The following is a 19,664-nucleotide window of genomic DNA, read 5'->3' as shown; positions in this document are numbered from 1 at the left end:
ACCCCCTGAAGAAATGAACTATTCTGATTGGACTATATACCTTGGTATATATATACCTTGGAACTATTAAATATCTCTGGATCCCATGGAATCTTTACTCTCTAGTAGCGATGTGACACCGATGTCACTGACTGAATGGGGAGTCCAGAGGTCTACCGGTGGCTAATTCGTTGACTTCTGTCGGTAACATTTGTCCATATCCATATTTGATTCATTACTATTGTATTAGGCTCAATTTATAATGTTGTAGACATAGGGACAAACATAAATGTACACTAGTTATTACGGCTTTTATTATTAAACCATATTGATAATTATAACTCTATGCTGTGTATTTATTCCTGAGGTTGGCACAAGTTATGGGAAATAATCATGCAAAACGAACGCGTGTTGATATCTGGTTTTCTGTCTGTACCTCCTTGGAGGTTAAAGGTGAAAGGCCAGAGGTTAAAATCTTCTCTAGAACACACGCACGCACGCACACACACACACACACACACACACACACACACACACACACACACACACACACACACACACACACACACACACACACACACACACACACACACACACACACACACACACACACACAGTCTTACCCATGGTGTCATGTGACGGTGTAGCATGGAGAGCTGAGGAGGAACATAACAAAGTCAATGAGCTTCAGTGGAACAACAGCATGGTTGGTTGTATTTGAAGTTTATCTGTTGAAATAATTAATACACGTGAAAGATGACCTTTAATTGGTTCTCCTCTTCACTGCTATTTATTTGCCCCAGGATGGGAATCATGAGTAACTACGATTTCTATCAGAGCTCACATGAAATGAAAATATTTTGTTTTAAATTAACAGGTTGGCTGCATTTTAGTCTATAGTGCTGCTCTACTGCAGGGGTTCTCAACGTTTTTGGCGGGACCCGTGGAAATGCTTTGGCCGTGTCTCGCGACAACAATAATAAAAAATAAAAATAATTAGCATAGGCTATGTTTATTCTCATAATTATAATTTATAAACCCACGTCCTCACAGACATGCAACACATCTCATTATTAAGCATAACTTATCATACAACGGCGTCAGTGATACAGATCTACAATCTCAACAACACTGAACAACACTGTTACAACTCATTGCGCTAAAAACGGCCATATCCACTTTTCCAGGAGATCATAAATGTGGGGGTCCTTGAGAGGGTTCCAGGGGGTCCCCAGCTAAATAATTCACATAATGAACCCACAATCACACACACAAGCAGTCAAGCACACGCACCAACCCTCCCTCCAGGTCCCCCCCCCCCCCCAGGTTCCCCCCCTCCCCTCCCCCCAGGTCCCCCCCCCCCTCCCCACAGGTTCCCCCCCCCCCCCTCCCCCCGCTCCACCACAAGCCTCACAGCCTGTGTGTGTTGATAGCCGTACAGACCACTGTGGAGAAATGGATTGATTCAATAATGATGTTCAATAGATGAGCGATCACAGCCACACCCAGCCTATAGCCTATCCTGGCTCCACAGCTACATGATTGACAGTTACAGTGTGTGTGTGTACAGTGTTTTTATGTGGCTGTCATATTGGAAACAGCAGTAAAACAAGCGGGGCGCAGCAGGTGCTCCGAGGGATTTCTCTCTCACACACACACACACACACACACACACACACACACACACACACACACACACACACACACACACACACACACACACACACACACACACACACACACACACACACACACACACTTTCAACTACTTGGTTTGCACAAAATAAAACAAACACGCGAAACAACCTCATCAAAGAAAGAAATGAAGGACAAAAAATGCAGGGGCACTGATATCTTTGTAATAATATGAAACAAAGATCATATTTAAAACAAACATACAATAATAAGCCTATATGCAGCCCATACCTAAACTAGAACACTAATGTTTAATATTATCACACCATCACCAACATATACTTGGCCTAATATTCCATACAAATATTTCTCATCAAAATATATTAAAGGTACTCTTCTTTAATGTTAAAATATCACAAAACATTTTAAACATTTTGTATTTGTTCACCAGATTATGAGTAGCGACATGGTGAGTTTGGTGACGTAATAACTACATACATGCTCATACATGCTCACCGAGTGGCGCGCTACAAGCTTGTAGGTCTGCTATTTTTGAAAAATCGAAGAACGACTGACATAGAAACATAGCTTTTTCAGAAAACTGTCGGGATGTAGAAGACATTTTTTAGAATCTGATCTCAGGTCAGAATGGGTTAAGGCAACCGGCCGGTTCCACGTGCTAGGTGCCCTTTTTTTCACTTGAGCACCTGCCCCTCTAAATGTCTGTGCACGCCACTGCTTAGCAAGGCTCAGGCTTGTCGGCTTGAAGGTTTAACACGTGTCATCATTTCTGGTCAATAAGCATGATGGTATTGTACATCCTGCTCTGTGACCTCTCGTCTATGTGTTGATTAGTGACATGTCAGCTCTTCATATCTCTAAGTACATCATCATGTGCTTTGGATGTATTCACACATTTCTTGTTGACAAGAAGCTAAAGTTCCTCCTGCCCTACATAGTGAGTGTTAACTCTGACGGTCTGCAGCAAGTGCACACACACACACACACACGCACGGCACACGCACGGCACGCACACGCGCACGCACACACACACACACACACACACACACACACACACACACACACACACACACACACACACACAACTTCTGTAACTTAAAATAGCATTTTACATAGCACTATAGTGTATATAGCATAGTTACATTATATTCCACTGTTTTCTTTAGCTTAGGCTATGTATGATTCATGACCATTTAAAAAAAATATATTACGATGTTTTTGTTCTTGTGTTTGTCTTCTTTTAAACCCAACTCACTCACAACAACATCTTAACTCACTCACAACAACATCTTAACTCACTCACAACAACATCTTAACTCACTCACAACAACATCTTAACTCACTCACAACAACATCTTAACTCACTCACAACAACATCTTAACTCACTCACAACAACATCTTAACTCACTCACAACAACATCTTAACTCACTCACAACAACATCTTAACTCACTCACAACAACATCTTAACTCACTCACAACAACATCTTTGAGGGTAAAACCAGGGCAGTACTGCAGCAGGGCCTGCGTGGGGCAGCAAAGCGCCTCGCAGCGTCTCAGACTCCCAGAAAATAAATAGTAGAATGCAACTTACTCTTTAGGAAGTAAATAATACAGCGTATGAGAACATGGAGCTTCAGTGAGCTATACTGTTTCATGTATTAAGATTATTATAAACATCACAACCAGATCGATCGATCGATTGATCTATAGCTCAATTCGTGGTTGATGCACATGTTGACCCACAACAACAATGTCGAGCGTCTCTCTGGACATCAGACTGAAACGAGCAAACAAGGTTTATCATGAAGGGGTGAGTGCTGGTTGTATTCCATTAACCTTTAATGACTGTGTGTGCACGGTATGATGATTATGATCCCCTGTTTTTCATAATTATCTGTACGCCTTTAAATGTTCTGATGAATTGAACATGGAGTCTTAGTGCTTTATCATGGTTTCGTCCTATCAAAGTAACAGTTTTTGTATCTTGACTTGTGCTTTCGTCTGAAATGTGCCCATTGTACACACTGTGATAAAAAATAATATGCTTAGGTAGGTTATTGCATTATCGGGTTATACTATTGTATTACTATTGTGTTGTAATATTATTGTGTGATTGCGTTACATTTTGAGGATAGATCAACATTCAGTCCATAAAGTGGCTTCCTTTTCCTTAATGTCACGAGACTGGAATCACATGACTAGCACTGGACCAGGGCTATCACATGACATGTGACGTGTTGGGTTTACATGTGTCAGCATCAGGCCTATTTTATCGATTCTGACATTTTCAAACGAGGTTCTAAATCTTAGCCTACATATAGCCGCAATTTGCAACTCTAGATTTTTTTACAATGGGTTGAATCTAGAGTTGCAACAAGCTCCATCCACTTCCTATTCATCATTTTTGGTTTGTGATCTGCTTGTCTTAAATGACGTTAAACTCACCAACATTGCAGCTGCAGTCCAAGCTTGAATTATCCTCTTTCAATCTGCCGAGCTTGTTTTTCATAAAAATCCCCCGTAGACATGTTATGAGCTACTTTCTGTCCAAAATATTCCAAGAGTGACATTCCGAGCCAGCCATTTTGTATTTTTGCAACGTGCCGTAAAACAAGATGTGAGGGGGAGCGCTTGTTTAATAGAATGTTATGAAAAACAAGCTCGGCAGATTGAAAGAGGATAATTCAAGCTTGGACTGCAGCTGCAATGTTGGTGAGTTTAACGTCATTTAAGACAAGCAGATCACAAACCAAAAATGATGAATAGGAAGTGGATGGAACTCTAGATTAAACCCATTGTAAAGAAATCTAGAGTTGCAAATTGCGGCTAGCCTACATACAGGCCGAGTGGCTGCCTGTGATGTTTCATGTATATTCCATAGGAAAAACGCACCCTTGGAATACTCGATCGCATCATGTATAGTTTTCTTTCCTAAAATGCAATTTGGTGGTCAAATGCGGAAGTAGCCGGTTCTTCCGGGTGCTTCAAAACGCCACTGAGCAACTTCCACTGACATGAATAGGGGGGGGGGGGGGGTCTCTATCCTTCTTTATACTCTATGGGTGTCACGTGGTCTTTCAGGAGGTCCTGGCAGGCGTGGTGGTCCTGGCTCTTAAAGAGGCGGTGCAGCATCAAGGCATCTCCCTCACCATGGAAGGCGTGGTCAACCTCCAGCTGAGCTCCAAGAGCGTGGGTGTGTTCGAGGCCTTCTACAACTCTGTTAAGGTCAGTGCAAGGTGTATGAAAAAGAAGATAAAGACACCCAACGACATTTTCCGCTATCACGCAATTCCAGACGGCAGATCCGTCGCACCATGGGAGCCAAACTACTCACCGGAAGTTTGGTGGAATGCACTGAGTCTATGAGAGCCCGGTGACCAGCTCATGAACACTATTTCTGAATGTCTGTTGTGTTGCTTTTCGATGTGTACACTGTGTCATTTTATAAAGGTATCTAAAGACCACAAAGTACGTTTCTGAACGTGCCAAGTATCACAAGACTGTCCACCGTTTCCCGTTCGTTTCTGCCTGAGACAGAAACGATACCTTTTTATAAAATGATGTACCGTGGACATCGAAAAGCAAGTGATTAGAAAGCAACCTGTGATACAGTAGCCTATGTCTTCTTTTATAGTCCTCGGTGGCGCGCTATGAGCTTGTAGATCTGCTATTTTCAAGGTCAGCACAAATGTGATGAGGTCAGCACATTTTTCCTTGTGCAAGAGAGTGTGTGTGTGTGTGTGTGCGCGCGTGCGTAAGCTCACAGTGCGACACAATATGATTTTAGCTAATTAAAGAAAGACATTTTTAAGCAAAAATGGATGTGTGTTTATAGGTTTTGAAACAAAGAGAACGATTAAGAAGAGCATGTCACTAAATAATTACTACATGGCAATGGCATGCATTGAAACATAGTGTTATTTCCCCCCTCGTTTTGCACATATGAGGTTTCCACACGATTTCAGTATTTTGTATAAATGTGATGATCACGTTTTGTCTTGACTATCTCGCTCGCTGTGCTGAAACCAGCCCATCCAGCTGATCAATGTGAACATGGAGGTGGCCAAGGCAGGGAAGGTCCCCGGAGGCAAGACGGAGATCCCCTTTGAGTTCCCCCTGAACACCAAGAACAACAAGGTCTTATATGAGACCTACCATGGAGTATTTGTCAACATACAGGTAATCTATAGATGTCTATGAGACCTACCATGGAGTATTTGTCAACATACAGGTAATTTATAGGTGTATATGAGACCTACCATGGAGTATTTGTCAACATACAGGTAATCTATAGATGTCTATGAGACCTACCATGGAGTGCTGTTTCCGTCAACTGAAAACCAAGACGGGGAAAATGTTCGTCGACTACCTGACGAAAACTAAATGGAAACTAGGCCATGGTGACTAAAACTAAGACTAAATATGCTGACGATTCCGTCATATATAAATATATATATTTATATATATATATATATATATATATATTTTTTTTTTATATATTTTTTTTTAGATCATCTATTTTCAGCAAGTGAAAAAAACTGGCGGCATCAAGGCCCGCCAAATATATATTTTGTCCGACTAAATCAACTGTAGATTTAATCGACTAAAATCTTATATTTAGTCGACTAAAACTAGACTAACACTAATGATGACCTAAACATGCGAGCGGTTCCGGATGTTCTCTCCGTATTTAATGTCCGTCATCAGCCGTTATCAATGCAGCCAGTATGGACATTTCCACATACTGAAGTTGTCAGCCATTGTCTGACATTGTCTGTTGGTCGCGTTGTCCGACTATTAGTAACCGTAACGGGTAAATCTAACCCTAACCTCAGTCTTAACCGGGCCACGTAATTCCCTTAACCTCCTATCGGTCTTAACCGGCCATGTAAGTCATTTCACTTCTGCATTTCTTAGTGGCTTACCCGCGGTAGGCAGTATGTGGAAATGTCCTAGTCTAAGAACATACTGGTGATTAGGTTGATAAGATTAGAAGTGAAATCAGCAGTTCTCACAAGATTGTTTCCCCATGTGTCAAAACTAGCAGCTCGTGTGGCTCTAGGTGACCTGCTGGCAGCTTGTATAGCTGCTGTTTTTTAACCCATTCTGACCTGAGATCAGATTCTAAAAGCTATGTTTCTATGTCAGTCGTTCTTCGATTTTTCAAAAATAGCAGACCTTCAAGCTATGAGCTTGTAGATCTGCTGTTTTTAAATAGCTAAAGCATAACGTAATGCTAACACCAAAAGGGGTTCCCCCCTAAAAAGGGTTAAAATGGAACACAGATCTATATTACATATGAATTAGTATTCATTAATACGTATTCATTTAAACGGTGTGTTTAAATTGCCTTTGGCTTGATATGAGCGTGTCTTGAGCAGGGTTATTGCAGTAAACTAAAACTAATCAGAAAAACGAGAAAGCAGAATGTAAAGGGAAAAAAAAACAACATTTCAGTTAACAGAAAAAACAAACAAACAAACAAGGCTTTACAAAAATATATAAATAATACAACTGTTGTCCGTGTACAAAGTCTTTCTCAGTGCTGCATGTGTGCATTAGGGGGCTATGCACACATAGTCTATCCATAACTTTCCCATTAGTTGAATAATGAAGCATGTTTTTTTGTTCCCAGTATACTCTACGTTGTGACATGAAGCGCTCCCTGTTGGCCAAAGACCTGAGCAAGACGTGCGAGTTCATGGTGCACTGTCAGGTGAGAGGTCACTGTCACTGTCAGGTGAGAGGTCACTGTCACTGTCAGGTGAGAGGTCACTGTCAGGTGAGAGGTCACTGTCACTGTCAGGTGAGAGGTCACTGTCAGGTGAGAGGTCACTGTCACTGTCAGGTGAGAGGTCACTGTCACTGTCAGGTGAGAGGTCACTGTCACTGTCAGGTGAGAGGTCACTGTCACTGTCAGGTGAGAGGTCACTGTCACTGTCAGGTGAGAGGTCACTGTCACTGTCAGGTGAGAGGTCACTGTCAGGTGAGAGGTCACTGTCACTGTCAGGTGAGAGGTCACTGTCACTGTCAGGTGAGAGGTCACTGTCACTGTCAGGTGAGAGGTCACTGTCACTGTCAGGTGAGAGGTCACTGTCAGGTGAGAGGTCACTGTCACTGTCAGGTGAGAGGTCACTGTCACTGTCAGGTGAGAGGTCACTGTCAGGTGAGAGGTCACTGTCAGGTGAGAGGTCACTGTCAGGTGAGAGGTCACTGTCACTGTCAGGTGAGAGGTCACTGTCAGGTGAGAGGTCACTGTCACTGTCAGGTGAGAGGTCACTGTCACTGTCAGGTGAGAGGTCACTGTCAGGTGAGAGGTCACTGTCACTGTCAGGTGAGAGGTCACTGTCACTGTCAGGTGAGAGGTCACTGTCAGGTGAGAGGTCACTGTCAGGTGAGAGGTCACTGTCACTGTCAGGTGAGAGGTCACTGTCACTGTCAGGTGAGAGGTCACTGTCAGGTGAGAGGTCACTGTCAGGTGAGAGGTCACTGTCAGGTGAGAGGTCACTGTCACTGTCAGGTGAGAGGTCACTGTCACTGTCAGGTGAGAGGTCACTGTCAGGTGAGAGGTCACTGTCAGGTGAGAGGTCACTGTCACTGTCAGGTGAGAGGTCACTGTCACTGTCAGGTGAGAGGTCACTGTCAGGTGAGAGGTCACTGTCACTGTCAGGTGAGAGGTCACTGTCACTGTCAGGTGAGAGGTCACTGTCAGGTGAGAGGTCACTGTCACTGTCAGGTGAGAGGTCACTGTCACCTGTCCTTCAGAAGACACAACGCACAACACAACACGCACACGCTGACACAATATGTGACTATTTTCGATACGGTCATGGCGCCAAGACTAACTGTTCAGGAGAGGAGAGGAGAAAAACGATTTATTTTGGGTTTTTGAGTGGTGCACCGTGCAACCACTCCAAGGAACAGGGGCGGCGGCGGTGGCTCAGGGGTAGAGTGCCTGGATGGTAACCGTAAGGTTGCCGAACCCGGGCTCCCCCAGAGTTACTGTCGAAGTGTCCTTGAGCAAGACACTGAACCCCTAATTGCTCCCGATGTGCTGGTTGGTGCCTTGCATGGTTTCCGCTGCCATCGGTGTATGAATGTGTGTGTGAATGGGTGAATGTAATGCACAATCTATGTAAAGCGCCTTGGATAAAAGGCGCTATATAAATGCACCATTTACCATTTACCATTTATAACAGCAATGTCCGTGTTAACCTATGTGTTAACCTATGTGACAATGAGTACCAGACAGTAGGGGCAAAAGTGGTGCTGTTGTGCCAGAAACGGAGACAGAGAGATAGTGCTGCACTGTTGCCTGCTAATGAGAGAGCGCGAGAGAGATAGAAGCTGGGGGGGGGGGGGGGGGGGGGGAGTTGCACCACTCAGTTCACACGGGTGTGATTTTTTTGTCCAAAATTAAATGAACTAAGTACAAAAATGAACTAAGTACATTTACTCAAGGTCGGTTGTATTTCCAAATTCCAATACTTTTATTTCTACTCCACTACATCTCAGAGACAAAATATTGTACGTTTACTACACTACAATTATTTAAAAACTTTGCTTGCTCCTCTCAGGCGCAGAAAGCCAAGCTGACGCCCACTCCCGTGGACTTCACCATCACCCCCGACACTCTGCACAACGTTCGAGAGGTCAGCACACTGAGACATCTTATTGTGAACCATTATTTTTTGCTTTCAATGATAGAGGAGTTCTTTAACCCATTTTTGGGTGGGAACCCCTTTTGGTGTCAGCATTATACGTTATGCTTTAGCTATTGAAAAATAGCAGATCTACAAGCTCGTAGCTTGTAGGTCTGCTATTTTTGAAAAATCTAAGAACGACTGACATAGAAACATAGCTTTTTCAGAAAACTGTCATTTTCAAACAAGACATTTTTAGAATCTGATCTCAGGTCAGAATGGGTTTAATCCTATTGTGAACATTGCTGTTTCACCACAGAGGAGTTCGCTGCCTAAGTTTGTGATCCGCGGCCACCTGGACGCCACCAACTGCGTGATCAGCCAGCCGCTCACCGGAGAGATCATGGTGGAGAACTCCCAGGTTCCCATCAAGAGCATTGAGCTGCAGCTGGTCAGAGTGGAGACCTGCGGTAACTTGTCCGCTTCATTTACAGCAGGGGTGCGGTAACTGTCTGCTTCATTTACAGCAGGGGTGCGGTAACTGTCTGCTTCATTTACACCAGGGGTGGGGTAACTGTCTGCTTCATTTACACCAGGGGTGCGGTAACTGTCTGCTTCATTTACAGCAGGGGTGCGGTAACTGTCTGCTTCATTTACAGCAGGGGTGGGGTAACTGTCTGCTTCATTTACACCAGGGGTGGGGTAACTGTCTGCTTCATTTACAGCAGGGGTGCGGTAACTGTCTGCTTCATTTACACCAGGGGTGGGGTAACTGTCTGCTTCATTTACACCAGGGGTGCGGTAACTGTCTGCTTCATTTACACCAGGGGTGGGGTAACTGTCTGCTTCATTTACACCAGGGGTGCGGTAACTGTCTGCTTCATTTACACCAGGGGTGCGGTAACTGTCTGCTTCATTTACAGCAGGGGTGCGGTAACTGTCTGCTTCATTTACAGCAGGGGTGCGGTAACTGTCTGCTTCATTTACAGCAGGGGTGGGGTAACTGTCTGCTTCATTTACAGCAGGGGTGCAGTAACTGTCTGCTTCATTTACAGCAGGGGTGCGGTAACTGTCTGCTTCATTTACACCAGGGGTGGGGTAACTGTCTGCTTCATTTACACCAGGGGTGGGGTAACTGTCTGCTTCATTTACAGCAGGGGTGGGGTAACTGTCTGCTTCATTTACAGCAGGGGTGGGGTAACTGTCTGCTTCATTTACAGCAGGGGTGCGGTAACTGTCTGCTTCATTTACAGCAGGGGTGGGGTAACTGTCTGCTTCATTTACAGCAGGGGTGGGGTAACCGTCTGCTTCATTTACAGCAGGGGTGGGGTAACTGTCTGCTTCATTTACACCAGGGGTGCGGTAACTGTCTGCTTCATTTACACCAGGGGTGGGGTAACTGTCTGCTTCATTTACACCAGGGGTGGGGTAACTGTCTGCTTCATTTACAGCAGGGGTGGGGTAACCGTCTGCTTCATTTACAGCAGGGGTTGGCGGGTGGGCGGGCGACTTTGACGATGGAGAGGGCCACTATATTTACACACTCACTCCAGAGGAGGGGCCACATTGCATACAGTTCGGAGCAAAAATGGCCGATCCACAAGCTCAAAGTGCGTCGCACTGCGACGTGTTTTGAGCTTGAAAACTGAATATTATTTTCATTTTTAATTGTAATGCTGAAAAGTAACATAACTGTATGAACTAAATTCTAATACATTGGACATAAAAAAACAACACTAACATTTTAATAATACTAATTTAGACAGAAGTAATTAAAGCGAGTCACATGTTTGGAATTGTAACAGCTGAAATCAATAATATATCAGTATTGCGATATTAACCTGAGGGCCACATTAAGTGAAGGTGGGGGCCGCATGTGGCCCCCAGGCTGCCAGTTGTCCATGTATGATTTACAGTGTACACTTTACACACATTGGAGGCAGTTAACTAAGTATATTTATTTACTCAGGTACTACTTATTAAGTACATTCATTTAATTGTCAGGGTGGAGACATGTGGACTAAGGTAATTTCATTACATCTATGAGCTTAATTTAAAACATGATCTGTCATGTTCTCCATGTGACAAACCCTGACTTATTTTTAATGGGCAAACTATATTCCTTTTAGGGCCTGAGGCCGATTCTACAAATGTTTGCATGTCAAGAAACCCCCAAAGTATATGTATTTGGCTGCTGTATTTGCTTCTGGGTGGTCCCTGGAACAACATATTTTTAGATGGGTGTCGGTGGCCAATTACATATATTTGTTGGGGTCCTTGACATGAAATGAGAACCACTGACATAGAAACATAGGGTTTTTCAGAAAACTGTCAGGATTTAGAAGGCATTTGAAGAATTGTCTTCGGGTCTAAATGGGTTAAAATGTAAAGGTTGTGTCGAAGGCCACACAGTGTTGTTAATTAATTCAACGCATGTCGTCAATTTGCAGGTTGTGCGGAAGGCTACGCCAGGGACGCCACAGAGATCCAGAACATCCAGATAGCAGAAGGGGACATCTGCCAAGGCCTCTCCATCCCCATATACATGGTGTTCCCCAGGCTGTTCACCTGCCCCACCCTGGAAACCACCAACTTTAAAGTGGGTACGTCGTATCGCTGTTCTATCGTTTGTTCAGTGGATCCCCAGCGGCTGATGGCCAGGCGACGGCTAATCTTCCTGGGGAGTGGGACCATCAAAGATTTACATAAATCCATGAACTTATCGGCAGGGGTTGACTCTTAACGGTTGCCCGACTGCCTGTGGCGTATATATATAAAACTGTCGGGCAGGAAGTGGAGTTTGCTTTCAGGTTGCCCAGCGGGCAAATGCATTCCGTCTTCAGTAAAATAATATTTACTGAAGACGGAATGCATTTGCCCCAGAACTTGTTCTTCATAAATAGCATATATTATTATAAGCTATTTATACAGAACAATACTACTCTTTTTTTTTTCTTTTGACAAGCTTTGACAAGTTTACCTATCATTTTATAATGGAAAAGTTACTTTTCCGGGCATACAGTATGCCTCTGAGACCTTAGTGTCGAGCCCTGATTATCACAAACATCCCGAGTGCTACTCTAACTCTGACCCATAAGGTTTGTGTACATGTTCATGTTCAGTTGAGCCACTTTGTTCCGCTAACACAGTGTATAAATGGGGCTATCCTTTATATCCTTCCATCTGATGCTGCCTCAACCTCAAATGAAAGCCAACAGTCTGCATTGTTACCTTGTGTCAATTGGGGCCTTTTTAAATGCATGTTGGCGTTTTAACCTTTTTGTAATAAAGTACCTTTTATTACAACAGGTACTTCTTTTCAAGCCTGCCACGCTATTTGAGTTTTGTCCCCGATATACACTCTATACACAAAGAATAACTCTCCCTACTGGTAAATGGACCCTTACACTCTCAGAGTAGACTACACGGCCATTTCAAACCCACTGAAGGACACTTTGAGACCCACTGGTGTAGCAGTGTTTCCAGTGAGCCAACATGCACACCAGCAGCACCCTGACTCTGTTTGACCAGAATGGGACAGAGCCTTCATTAGTATCATCGGTAACACCTGTGAAGGAGGTAGGGACCCAGGTGTGCATAGAGAGCCCATTGAACACATGTTTTGTCTCCTGCAGAGTTCGAGGTGAACGTTGTCATCGTCCTTCACGACGATCACCTGATCACAGAGAACTTTCCACTGAAGCTGTGTCGAGTGTGAGACGGGGAGACCACATGACTGAAGAGAGACCAAACATGGGACCACAAACGCACTATAAAATGTACTTCATGTTGTCACAATGTGTGTTTGTGAAGATATAGACTATATGTTGTGGAAAACACTTTCCTATCCTCACACAAACCACTTACTCAAAAAAAAAAAAACTTTAAGGAACGTCTGTTGTTCCTGCACCGAGTTAGCTACTAATTAAGAATCTAATTCTAATTCTGAAAGAGCTTCAACTGTCAAAATAAATGGTCTAAAATATTGTCCACCAAAATCATACATAACAGACCATTTGGCCATGAATTGTTTCATGTTTACATTTTGTACAAAGACATTAAAAAAAATAAACTGTCTTTTCTCCATGGACTATTTTTGTCCATGAATTGTTTTATTTGAAGACGTTCCAAGGTTACATTTGTGTACACAGACTGTTTTTTTAATACTGCATTAAAAGACGATGGCATAGCTATGACAAATCGATTCCAGTTTCTCTCAAGGAAGTGATTTTTATCTTGTACAAAATGAAAGAAAGATTGTCTTCACAGAAGAACCTCACGCACTATGGTTTGCTTTGAAAAATGGCTCCGAGATACATCACTCTGGAATAATAAATGGAAGGTTAATATCTTGTTTCTGTATTGAAGAGCAACAACAATCTAGAAGGTCAGTTGACACTAGATGGGTTTGGCAGACCGATTGAGGCCAATGGTTCTTTCAATGTAGTCTGATAAATGACCATGCATAAACTCATACTAATTGAGCAATTGTAGTGAAATTAACTTGTCATTCAACTTTTACATAGCCTACAAATACACTATCTCCCAGTCCCATGTTATAATGTCCCGCTCGAGACAGTTTGAGGACCAGTGACAGAAGTGCATTGTTGTAGGGTGGTTCTGCGACATAGATTTGATTTAAACTTTGAGGTGCAACATATCCTACCCAAGAAAGCTTGATCCTACCCTGGATTCAAAACCCAGGTGTCCCACATGAGACAAATTAAGCTCATCGAGTGAAGAGGATCTCCCCTGGCCGAGCAGGGATGCCTCCTACTGGCCGAACAGTAGTACTGTTTAGAGAGTTTGTGTCATTGCATTAAGAGTAGTTGTTAGACCTTCACGGGTCGACAAAACCTTTTTGACGTCATGTGCCATGATTTTATAATAAAATTGTGCCGTATCAACATTCAATTTAATTGTGCACCACATCAAAATACAATATTTAACAGATTTCAACTGCATAAATATAACCTTTATAACTTACATTGTAGCCATCCCCCGGACTCTCGAGTAAGAATTCAGTTTGATTGAAATGCATAATGTGCAGGATGTAATTAATTGGCATACATGTGAGGGGATTTAATTTAAATAGACAGGCTTTTAAATGCATATCATTGTAAACAGTGAGCCCCTAGCTGAATGGCTAGACATATCCTGCCTGGCAAGCATAACGGTCTAACGGTTTAATTCAGACATGTCCAGACCAATAAACTGCTCCACTCCCCGGTCACTCACTAGAGAAACACTCCACTGGGTGAAGCTGGGTGGGAAGTTGAATTCCTACGGTGTATCAGCACAAGTAACACCACAATGATTTACTCCTAGTCAGAGACGAAATGTTTTTATAATCGTTTTTTTCCCTTTTTTTTAACCTTGCTCTGTGCAGCACTTTGGAACCTTGAGTTTAAAGGTGCTATACAATACAATTCATCATCATTATTTATGGGGGCAAAATGTCTTTATTTTTAGGACGATGAAAACATACAGCATATGTATCTACATTGTCAATAGCAGATGTGTACATCAACAAATACTGATGGCAAACAGAACAGTTGCTAAATTCTTTCTTGGGTTAACATTCCACTGCCAAAAAGGTGCTTCACTAAGACCTTGAAGCGAGAGACAAGAGACAATGCCACATTTTAATTAAACGATTGGTTAAAAAATAAAAAGTAAAAAATAAAAGCAGTTAAATCAAACGGGTGGTTAATAGGATTACACAACATTAAAGCTTAATTTATGCCCATCGCACGATTTCAACGCTCACAACCGATCATCAAGCTAACTGCGTCGTTAGCTTGCTAATTGGTTGTTTTCCGGCAAGCGATACAATCGTACAACGCGGTATACAATAACGGGACTCCACCAGGAACATATGTAATGAAAACAGATTCGGGAAGGACATTAAGATGGGTTTGCAGGGGCCTCATACATTAGGAGAGGTTGGCGGAGGGGTGGGGGTCTCGGCGCAGCATTCTGCCAGCGGCGGGAAGCATGGGGAAGTCTTCGGGAAGCACGGCGTGCTCTCTGCACGTCGGGCACGTGCTCTGCTCTCTGAGCCACGACTTAATGCACTGTTCAGACGGAGAGAAAGAAAGATTGACTTAATGCACTGTTCAGACGGAGAGAAAGAAAGATTGACTTAATGCACTGTTCAGACGGAGAGAAAGAAAGATAGACTTAATGCACTGTTCAGACGGAGAGAAAGAAAGATTGACTTAATGCACTGTTCAGACGGAGAGAAAGAAAGATAGACTTAATGCACTGTTCAGACGGAGAGAAAGAAAGATTGACTTAATGCACTGTTCAGACGGAGAGAAAGAAAGATAGACTTAATGCACTGTTCAGACGGAGAGAAAGAAAGATAGACTTAATGCACTGTTCAGACGGAGAGAAAGATAGATTGACTTAATGCACTGTTCAGACGGAGAGAAAGAAAGATAGACTTAATGCACTGTTCAGACGGAGAGAAAGAAAGATAGACTTAATGCACTGTTCAGACTGAGAGAAAGAAAGATTGACTTAATGCACTGTTCAGACGGAGAGAAAGATAGATTGACTTAATGCACTGTTCAGACGGAGAGAAAGAAAGATTGACTTAATGCACTGTTCAGACGGAGAGAAAGATAGATTGACTTAATGCACTGTTCAGACGGAGAGAAAGAAAGATTGACTTAATGCACTGTTCAGACTGAGAGAAAGAAAGATAGACTTAATGCACTGTTCAGACGGAGAGAAAGAAAGATAGACTTAATGCACTGTTCAGACGGAGAGAAAGAAAGATAGACTTAATGCACTGTTCAGACGGAGAGAAAGAAAGATTGACTTAATGCACTGTTCAGACTGAGAGAAAGAAAGAGACTCAATGCACTGTTCAGACAGAGAGAAAGAAAGAGACTCAATGCACTGTTCAGACCGAGAGAAAGAAAGATTGACTTAATGCACTGTCCAGACAGAGAGAAAGAAAGAGACTCAATGCACTGTTCTGATGGAGAGAGAAGACAGATCGTTAAGACAACAGAGAATGCAAGTGATAACTCTTAAAATGATGAGACGAAATGCGAAGTTTGCTGTATTCATATTAGTTCTTAGGGTTTTGAGGTCACATTAACGGTCACATATACAGCACTGAACAAGGAGTCCGTTTGTTCCTCACCTCTTTGTGGAAGCTGTGTCTGCAATCCAGCACACACACGTCGCCTGCAGTCATCTCATCATGACAGATGATGCACGGGTCATCCACGTTCAGCTGGACACAACACACACGAGAAGTTACTCTTTCATACTACTGTTGGAGCGTCAACTCGTCACATGTAACGTTTGCTTTTTCATATACGCGCAATAGCCCAAACATTTACATTCTCGTAGAGGTTTTTTTCCGATTCTGACGAATCTCTCTACGAGAGTCTAAAAGATAACCCTGCCCCTTACGTCGAAGAAGGAACGTTTGTGCCTCAAAATCACTCTTACCTTTACTTGTACAAATGCAAAATCTAAGCTGCTTTAAATGTTGCCCCACTTGTTTGTGAGGTGTTCGCAATCAGATTAAACACAGCACATGCTTATTTTTCAATAAAAAAGGTATTTTAATCCACTCTGTTTCTGAATCCTCCATTGTAAATGCGGAATATTGCCCGCGCCCCTAGCGGCCAGGGTTCTCTTGCGCATTTACAATGGAGAGAAAAGCAAGATGGCCACCAGATTCCGAGACAGAGTTGATTAAAATACCTTTTTTATTGAAAAATAAGCATGTGCTGTGTTTAATCTGATTGCGAACACCTCATAAACAAGTGGGGCAACATTTAAAGCAGCTTAGATTTTGCATTTGTACAAGTAAAGGTAAGAGTGATTTTGAGGCACAAACGTTCCTTCTTCGACGTTAGGGGTGGGGTTATCTTTTAGACTCTCGTAGAGAGATTCGCCAGAATCGAAAAGAACCCTCTACGAGAATCTAAATGTTTGGGCTATACGCGCAACACCACAAGGGAGGGCAGTGAGAGACTGGCAAGGGCACCGTGTCAGGCTTACGGAACTCGTAGTGAGCAAGCTGAGGGACAAATAGAAGGGACACATACATGGACACACTGAGGCCCCTTTTCCACCAAAAGAACCAGTGCCGTTCCGAACCTTGGTGCTTTTTGTGAACCGGTCGCGAACCGGCTGCATTTCCACCAGATTGAACCCTGGTTCATTTGGTGGCGCTATTATACCTAAACACAAAATGTTGAAAAGGAGAAGGATCCGTCATGCACGCAGACGCCCCGAGGGCGTTGCACAACACAAACCGATGTAAACGGTATCCACGAGGTTGTGATGTCAGGGTTACAAGTTATTATAACGCCCCGCAAGTCTCAGCTGGATTCTGGATCGCGATGCATCCGTATACGTTTGGATCATTTCATGTTTGCGTTGGCAATTAATGTAAACTTATTTTTGTTCAAAGATGGTTGATCGCATCGAATATCTGTTGCGTGTGTCACTGTGTCTGCGACCTCCCAAGTTCCAACCCACTGACAAGTTCCAACCTACTGACAAACCCACTTATATCGTCTCGGTTCACAAAGCGCTGCGTGCAATTACAAAGCTGAACCACCGTTTTGTGGTTCACATTGGGGACGAACGTTTATGGTTCGGAACCAACTCATTTTCAGTGGAAACACTCTGAACTGGTTCAATATTTGGCGGGAAGAAAGAACCGAACCGGTTCAACCCCGAGTGAGGTTTTGACAGCGAAGCAGAGCTAAAGAAAGGCCCGGGAGTGAAGGGCAGTAATCCAGGATTCCCGAGGTGGCGTCGGCTAGTCTGCGTTCCTACATCACATTGTTAGTGGAATATTTGGAAATGCTTTACTTTGTTACTGGAATATTTGGAAATGGTCTACTAGACTGTTTTTATGTTGTTTACCTTTTTTATGGTATAGTTGCATATTGTGTTTCGACATTTAAGCAGAACCATGTCATTAATACACATTTCTACTGCTGAGCTGCAGCTACAAACAGCTGTTGACTGACGCCACTCTGAGAACCATTGCTCCAAGTGTCTAAACTTCTAAAGGAAACCTCAAGGTTCCTTGAGAGGGTTCCAAATTTGTATGAATGTACGCGTGCATGTGGTTTCATTTGTACTCTCTCAAAAGCTATGGGGGTCGGTCCTTAAAAGTCAAATGTTTTAGAGAACCACTGGACTGGAGTGATTTGCGTGATGATCGCGTATGTTTAGTTAGAGTTCGGAACAGTGGGTTGGGCACTGTATCCAGTTCGTTGCTGGTGCTGGACACAGAACAGTTCAAAAGAAAAAAAAGTCAGCGTTTAAGTGTTTTAAGTGTTTTTAACACATTCACAATTGCATGGCAACATATTGGCCTTCATGGGACGTTTGGATGGACACTCACAGCATGGGAGGGTCGGTTGCCTCCCAGGGTCTGCCAGACCGGGCCCGTAGCGGGCCCAGGAACGGCCACGGGAGTCCCACTGCGCTGTGGGGTGGACCTGTTGCTGCTGCTGGCTCCGCTGTTCACCTGCTCCTGGAAACAGAACAGAACATGTCACTGCGCTGTGGGGTGGACCTGCTGCTGCTGCTGGCTCCGCTCTTCACCTGCTCCTGGAAACAGAACAGAACATGTCACTGCGCTGTGGGGTGGACCTGCTGCTGGAAACAGAACAGAACATGTCACTGCGCTGTGGGATGGACCTGCTGCTGGAAACAGAACAGAACATGTCACTGCGCTGTGGGATGGACCTGCTGCTGGAAACAGAACAGAACATGTCACTGCGCTGTGGGGTGGACCTGCTGCTGGAAACAGAACAGAACATGTCACTGCGCTGTGGGATGGACCTGCTGCTGGAAACAGAACAGAACATGTCACTGCGCTGTGGGATGGACCTGCTCCTGGAAACAGAACAGAACATGTCACTGCGCTGTGGGGTGGACCCGTTGCTGCTCCTGGAAACAGAACAGAACATGTCACTGCGCTGTGGGGTGGACCTGCTGCTGGAAACAGAACAGAACATGTCACTGCGCTGTGGGATGGACCTGCTCCTGGAAACAGAACAGAACATGTCACTGCACTGTGGGGTGGACCTGCTGCTGGAAACAGAACAGAACATGTCACTGCGCTGTGGGGTGGACCTGCTGCTGGAAACAGAACAGAACATGTCACTGCGCTGTGGGGTGGACCTGCTGCTGCTCCTGGAAACAGAACATGTCACGACACCAACGCCGAGCTTAGGAGCCGACCAGGGTGGTGGTGGTGGTGGGGGTGGGGGGGAATAGACAGCCTGGAGAAGAAAACAAAACAAAACACAAAAAAACTATTTTGTGTGGGGCCCACAGAGATTGCTTGTCCAAGGGCCCAGAATGTGGTGCTATACCCCTGTCTGT

At 43.9% G+C, this 19,664-nt stretch overlaps 2 protein-coding genes across 2 annotated transcripts in view; one reads left to right on the top strand and one right to left on the bottom strand.

Moving 5' to 3' along the window:
• Positions 1-3,214: 3,214 nt before the first annotated feature.
• vps26c (VPS26 endosomal protein sorting factor C) lies at positions 3,215-13,472 on the top strand. Its single transcript, XM_083769686.1, has 8 exons — positions 3,215-3,448; positions 4,720-4,863; positions 5,668-5,817; positions 7,274-7,354; positions 9,216-9,290; positions 9,601-9,751; positions 11,732-11,884; positions 12,917-13,472. The coding sequence occupies exons 1-8, from the start codon at positions 3,389-3,391 to the stop codon at positions 12,997-12,999; spliced, it is 897 nt and encodes a 298-aa protein (XP_083625812.1). The 5' UTR covers positions 3,215-3,388; the 3' UTR covers positions 13,000-13,472.
• A 1,254-nt stretch (positions 13,473-14,726) lies between these two features.
• ttc3 (tetratricopeptide repeat domain 3) overlaps positions 14,727-19,664 on the bottom strand; it is a 54,117-nt gene continuing 49,179 nt past the window's right edge. The window contains exons 45-47 of the mRNA XM_083760901.1: positions 18,676-18,807; positions 16,441-16,533; positions 14,727-15,358 (exon numbers count right to left, since the gene is read on the bottom strand). Of these exons, the coding sequence (XP_083617027.1) occupies positions 15,218-15,358; positions 16,441-16,533; positions 18,676-18,807 (366 nt within the window). The 3' untranslated portion in view covers positions 14,727-15,217. The remainder of the gene's footprint in view (positions 15,359-16,440; positions 16,534-18,675; positions 18,808-19,664) is intronic.

Source organism: Protomyctophum parallelum (genome assembly GCF_964188405.1).
Source record: "Protomyctophum parallelum genome assembly, chromosome: 1".
Lineage (NCBI taxonomy): Eukaryota > Metazoa > Chordata > Actinopteri > Myctophiformes > Myctophidae > Protomyctophum > Protomyctophum parallelum.
This window is presented reverse-complemented; position numbering and strand designations above follow the sequence as displayed.

Bases quoted from the DNA above. Each gene is read 5' to 3' on its own strand.
- vps26c (XM_083769686.1), top strand. From the start codon at position 3,389: ATGTCGAGCGTCTCTCTGGACATCAGACTGAAACGAGCAAACAAGGTT. The intron at 7,355-9,215 runs GTGAGAGGTCAC...TGCTCCTCTCAG, and splicing joins AGTTCATGGTGCACTGTCAG to GCGCAGAAAGCCAAGCTGAC. The intron at 9,291-9,600 runs GTCAGCACACTG...GTTTCACCACAG, and splicing joins CTCTGCACAACGTTCGAGAG to AGGAGTTCGCTGCCTAAGTT.